The sequence below is a fragment of the Octodon degus genome, unplaced genomic scaffold (genome assembly GCF_000260255.1).
Source record: "Octodon degus isolate 3935 unplaced genomic scaffold, OctDeg1.0 scaffold00062, whole genome shotgun sequence".
Classification (NCBI taxonomy): domain Eukaryota; kingdom Metazoa; phylum Chordata; class Mammalia; order Rodentia; family Octodontidae; genus Octodon; species Octodon degus.
In genome coordinates, this window is record NW_004524638.1 from 8,931,066 (window position 1) to 8,937,326 (window position 6,261).

Here is a 6,261-nt window from a genome sequence, read left to right on the forward strand (position 1 = left end):
GAGTGTGCTCCGACCCCAGCCAGCAGGGAGTGTGCTCCGACCCCAGCCAGCAGGGAGTGTGCTCCGACCCCAGCCATCAGAGAGTGTGCTCCGACCCCAGCCAGCAGAGAGTGTGCTCCGACCCCAGCCAGCAGGGAGTGTGCTCCGACCCCAGCCAGCAGAGAGTGTACGTCCTGCCTGTTCTGCCCACCACTGTGAGGACGCCCAGGCTGCCCCACTCCAACTGCACATCAGCCCTGCACACAGGAGCTAGGCACAGTGGCAGGGTGAACTGAATGGACAGGCTCTTCCCAGGGCTCGTGAGCATAGCGTGGGCCCAGAGGTCAGGGGACAGCAAGTCATCCGGACGACTACACACACACAGTAGAGTCACAGCACTGGTTCTTCTGAAAGTCCAGGAATGCACGACTTCCTTCCAAAGTCTGAGAAGCTTTCCTAAAGCGCCCACCAAGGGGTACCCCCTACCATCCCACCAAACCTTTAGCTATTGGCGGCTCTGCCCCGGGCACTGAGTTTCACTGCTGTTCTCTGAGTTCTGGCTATTGTAATCTCTGAAGCCGTCACAAGAAGTCCATGGGATGCTGACGTCTTTTCTATGCAGTTCCCCGTGGGAGCTGAAAAGGGACAGCTTGGTGGAGACGTGGGATCTGCAGCCACCCAGGTGCTGCGCAGAGGCAAGCCCCGGCCTTGCTGCGTGCTGTTATTGTTAGCTTGAAATCCTTAATCATTTTTAAATGTTTCATGTTTTCTTTTGCACTGTGTTCTACAATTAATGTAGCTGGTCTTGATGCAAAATATTCTGTTGTTTTCAGAAGGCCTGTTGTGGGCAAGAGCAGACAATTCTGCAGGAAATGGTCTCCAAGGAAGGGTGGGCACAGCCTAAGTCCTGGACAAGGCCTTTGCTCTCAGCACAAAAAGAAAAATGTAAAGCGTCTACCTTCTGGTCTCGTAATTGTCCACCTTTCAATAGTGTCTTCTGCTGTCCATATTCCTTTCTGTTTTATATTAATAGAATCATCACATTTGGGCTAAATACATAGCCACCAAATTACAAAATTATCTTTTTCCAGCATCCCTTGAAGTCCAGCGCTGCATGGCTGACTAGCCAATAAGACACTGGAGAACAGGGGACTAGAAAGGCTGAGGTCATTCTACACCCTGCCAAAGTCTTTTCCATCCTGATGCTTGGAATGCAGATAATTCAACAAACCATCTTGGACCACTCAGATGGGAGAAACGCTGCTGGGATGTCTGAGCTATAACTGACAAGGCCTGGCTCTCAATTGAGTGAAGCCAATGGTTTCAATACATATAGCATAATGCCAGATATCCATGCTAGTATATCAGTACCTTTTTTTTTCCTTTTGAGATACTGAGGATTGAACCCAGGAAATTTGCATTGTTACAACCTCATCCCTTTTAAAAATAGTTTTAAATTTTGCAACAGTCTTGCTAAATTGTTCAAATTTGCCAGTCTGCCCCAGTGTTGGAATTGTAAGGGTATGCCACCACCTCACCCAGCTGTTTTCCTCTTTCCTGCTTCCTTCAAGCCAACTTGTCCCCTCCCAGTGACTCAGAGAAGCCTGCTTATCTCTCCAGCCACAGGTGTCACCTTCTGTCATACAGAACAAGTGTCTCCTGCCCCGAACTGGCAGTCAGCCCAAGAACCAAGATGTCGAGGCTTCCCACGCCTGCAGGTGACATCACCAAGCGACTGCACTTGGTTGACATTGCTGGGTGCCAGGGACAAGGAGCACACTGGGTAGGTAGGAGGGAGGAACTGTCTTATTTCAGGTTGGCCATAAGAAAGGCCCCATGCTAAGGATCTAGCACACCAGTTCTGTAGGATTTACTCTAAAAACAACCCCTAGCTCCTGCCATCATCGTGCTGTGCTACAGCAGGTCCCCTCAAGGACCAATATTTATGCAGCAGATGACCAAAAGCTTTGCAAGAAGAGTCTTGCCCTGAACAGAGAGTCCTTCCTCAACTGAACTTTAATGTATGGCTCCCTGCAAGGAAACAGTGTAAACAGTAAAGGAATATGGAAGTCTGGGTATGGGAAGAGGTAGGTGGTCCCAGTGTGGGGAAAAGCCTCTAAGCACCAGCCTCCCTTTCTGTTCTTCGTGCTGCAGCTGAGTTGGACCACAGCAGCCCTGCTCCATCTTAGCCTCTGGTCTCCGCATCGTGGAGACTGAGGACCCTACCTCAGCCGCCCAAGGAGTTCTCACTCACCCTTTAATGCCCAACTCCTGTAGAAGAGGTCTCTCTCGCTGCCCCCCTCCCTACCCACTCAGAGTCCTCTGCACTGTCTGCCCTTGAGCAGGCTCCCACTGGACTGGGAGCCCTGGAAGCCAAGGGCTGATGTAATTGTCCTAACCGTGGCTGACACAGAAGGCGCACTCTCCAGGGTTTTGTTTTTGTTTTTGTTTTTGTTTTTTGAGATGAAAAGACTCTGGCCCTCTTCTCTGGCCACGTGCAAGCTACTTCTAGAGAAGCTCTCTTTGATGAGGCTATTTTTAAGGACTCCAAGCTCGGTCAGTTCATCCACTTTTCCTGGAACCGTTTCCAGCCTTCGGCACCCCTCTACCTAACAACTTTCACTCTTCACCCTCCCGAAACCCTTCCTGCAGCACTGATCCTGCCGTAGGATTTTAGTTCTCTCAGCTTGGCTAATCTCCAGGGTTTAAAAACTAGTGCTTCTCTTGCTCCCTAATAGCTCCTTAATCAAACACAGATTAAAATTGCAAAATCTGTGACCTCAATCACCTTGTTTCTAAGAATAATTCCTGAGGCTGGAATTATACAGCTTTGCACAAAGGCAAAGTGGAATACACAAAGATGTTTATTATAGAATCACTGCATGGAAAATAAATATCTACTGACTGGGTTCTGATTGAATAAACTCATTTTGTACACAGAACGAGATGCTGTGCAGTCACAGGCAATGACGGCGCAAGCGTGTGTTTGTTGGTTTAAATCAAGATCTATGCACAAATTTCATTAGCTCAAGAAGAAAATAGAGAAGATTGAGCACTCACAGCATCCTAGAATGCTCCGGTGAAGGCAACTGAGCGATCACAGACCCTTGTAATGTTAAACGCTTCTTTTCAATCACCTGCCCTGCTGTAGAACCTTCGCTGTATGTTGATGTTCAAAAGAAAAGTAGGTTACAGAGCAGCATGAATCCTGAGGTGCAATTTCTGTAAAATGTGTATAATTTCTGTAAAATATGCATATGGAAAGATGCCTGAAAGGATTTTTCCTCAAAAGTAGTTCACTCTGGGAGAGGAAACTTGGATTTAATTTTCTTATTGTCTTCATACTTTTTTTCTAGATAGCCATATATTTTTATAAAGATTGCACATTATGTTTACACTCGGCAGCTCTTTCTGTTGCAGGCCGAGATCTTATCTGGAACAAGGAGATTCTCACCAAATACTAATTAAATGGAAACTGATAGTCCTGCTGGTGCTATGTAGGGTTTGTGCAAATATCATGAATCAATGAAGAGCTGAGGGGAGTGACACACTACACAAAAACACTCTAGCCTGTTCCCTGAGTAGCTCGCAGAGCCGTGGTAACCACCCCGAGTCCTGTCCAGTTTCAAGAGGCTTTGTCTCGCTTGGCCTTCCAACTACATTCCTAGCTCATCCCCTCGTACTGAATCCCCTCACTGCGCCTCTGATCGCCAGGAGGCGATCTGTCCAGGTTGGCACCGCTGTCTGCAGCGTGGAGACATGGGCAGGTGAATGAATGGATGGATGAATTAGCAGGCTTGTTTTACAGACAAGAGAGCTAGGAATCAACATGCCTAAGAGGAAATAATTAACAAAGGCTAAAATCAGTGGGTTGGATCCCCACATGGTCACCTAATCAGCCCCAAAACCTGTTTCTTTCAGTGCCTCAGTATCACTGTCCAGCTTACACTTGCTTAACAGGAGTAGTAGAATCCCAACAGCACGGGTACCTACCTACACAGATTCCACTAGTCACTCCTGCTATGTCAGGCATTAAAGTGTGAATTGCTGGCTGCAAGCGGGTACTAGGTATCAGAATCACAGTGGACTTACCTGACAGGAGCTGCTCACCTGTTAGTATGGATGTAGCTCATTGTACCAACAATAACTATGTACTGAACTGCACTAATAAACAGAATCAAATGCATTATTCTCTTCTAAATTGTTCTGAGCTTGACTGTGGCAAAGGATCAGCGCAGCCATAGAAGAAAATGGGGGAGAAAGTGCAATGAATTCTCAAAAGTGGTACGGGGACAGCAGCACAAGGCAGCCTGCATCAGGGTCCCGGTGTGTCCCGCTCTCCCCAGAAGGTCAGCAGGCTGCCCCTGACTCTCCATGTGCTTATGGTCCAGGAAGGCAGAGGAAGATAGAAAAGAGTGGCAAGTTCTGAGGTGGCAGGAACACCTTGGAATTTGGAGGAAGGAGACTGTTTCCATCAGAGAGAATCTAGAGAGGCTGCCTGAGGAAGGCAGCCTTGACCTGGGACTTCTTTAGCCATGAGGAGCATTTACACTTGACGAGGAAGAACGAAGTCCCCTCAGAGGTTAACACTGGCCAGCTCAGAGGCAAGCACAGTCCGAGGCATTTACGAACAGAATTTTGCAGATTGAATGTAGTGTGTACTGTGCTGGGCTTGTTCCCACACACGTCACGCCATGTCCCCTTTCCACAGTCTTCCTGCTTCGCATCTTCCTCCTGGAACAGTCCAACCTCTGCTTCTACCCCCACTTGGAGGAACGCTATTTCCTGCTCTTTTACATCTCGGCTTACAGGGCCTTTCTCTAAGAAGACTTCCTGATTCCCCAAAATGAACTGAACATCACTCCCTGTCCAGGCTCCAGCATTCTCCTGAGCTCACCTCTGACAACACCTGCAACACATGAGTTGCGTTCATCTATTTGCTTAGAGACCAGCACCATGAATCAGCAAGTGTCTGGAGGCAGCAATCCGCTCCCATCCATGTCTGTAGACCCAGGGCCTAGTAAAGCAGGTAGGCGACAGACATTTAATATGTGATTAAGTTTTAAAAATGATTCAGCAGCACAGTTCAGCGCTAGAATCCCAATCCTGTTCCTGATTTAAACTTACAACATACCCAATGATACTACCAAATCACTTTGCAGATGAAAACATACAAATGTATCCAGAAGCACTTCACGAACAGCCCAGGCCCTCTCTGACCCCCACAGCTGACTTCCCCCCAGTCCTCCGGGTCTTGAGCACGACGCCTGACCCCCAGCAAAGCTCCTCTAAGCAAATCTGCCAGTGCGGCCAATGGATATCATTCCTACAAATGGCCGGGGAAGATCTCGGCTCCCCTTGCAAATGAAAGATGACCAGCCAGCGGGAGGAAAAGTACAGGCGTAGGTGGACTTTACCATTTCTGGCCATTACATGAGGGAAGGCCCTGATTTCACAACAAAAGTACTGATACTTTCAATAGTCCAGTTCAAGGAATGAAAAGAATGTTTCAAATATTAAGAAATGTTAATAGTGATTAGCTCCAGTGACTATATACAAGTGATATTCTAATCCTTATAGCCTCAACATTTTCCAATTTTTCTACAAAGAATATTATTTATTTTCATATCACAAGGAGAACATGTATGTGTCTTTCAAGTGCAATTATTTAAGCACACTTTTCCCTCCTGGCCTCCTTGAGCTTTTCCTAGTAAGCCTGAAGCCTTAATTACCTCATGAAGATTTTTAAAGGAAGCCCTCCACCTGCACCCCCAGCTCCAGACCTTGACCCTGATCCCCCCAGAAGTCTTCCTTTAGAAGAACATATATTACTTGGCTTTAGGCGGCTTCTCCATTGTTCCTCTTCTTAGTGGCTCCTCTGGGTAGGCACCAGCAAAATCCTGGTGTCTGACTTTATGCAGGTCCTGGGCACCTGGTGGGAGAGGCTACTGGGGGTGTGGCTGAACCAACAGCTATTGGTGTGCGTGGCAATTCGTAAGCACCATGTTACCCAGTGCAAACTGTCCCACAAGGAGTCAATCCAGCTGTCAGGCTTCCTAACCACTCCTACTCATGACTGTCCCCTCCACTGATAGAGCCAAAGGGTCAGTAGTCTTCTAAGAATTATTTGATAAAACCATCCCATCTCAAGGAAGCACACGCTAAAAAGCTCATGTAGCTCTCCTGGAACAGGGATGCCTAGGAGAATCTTTTCCAATAATGAATATACTGGGAATTTGGAATCTGGCTTGTATAACTGGATGAAGTTTTAGAACTTAACAT

At 47.4% G+C, this 6,261-nt stretch overlaps 1 protein-coding gene across 2 annotated transcripts in view; it reads right to left on the reverse strand.

Annotated features, from left to right (window-relative positions):
* Fer1l6 (fer-1 like family member 6) overlaps window positions 1-5,843 on the reverse strand; it is a 170,277-nt gene extending 164,434 nt beyond the window's left edge. For both annotated transcript variants that reach the window (XM_023718786.1, XM_023718788.1), the window contains exon 1: window positions 5,812-5,843. In XM_023718786.1, coding sequence (XP_023574554.1) covers window positions 5,812-5,834 — 23 coding nt within the window. In that variant the 5' untranslated portion in view covers window positions 5,835-5,843. The remainder of the gene's footprint in view (window positions 1-5,811) is intronic.
* Between the last annotated feature and the right edge of the window lie 418 nt (window positions 5,844-6,261).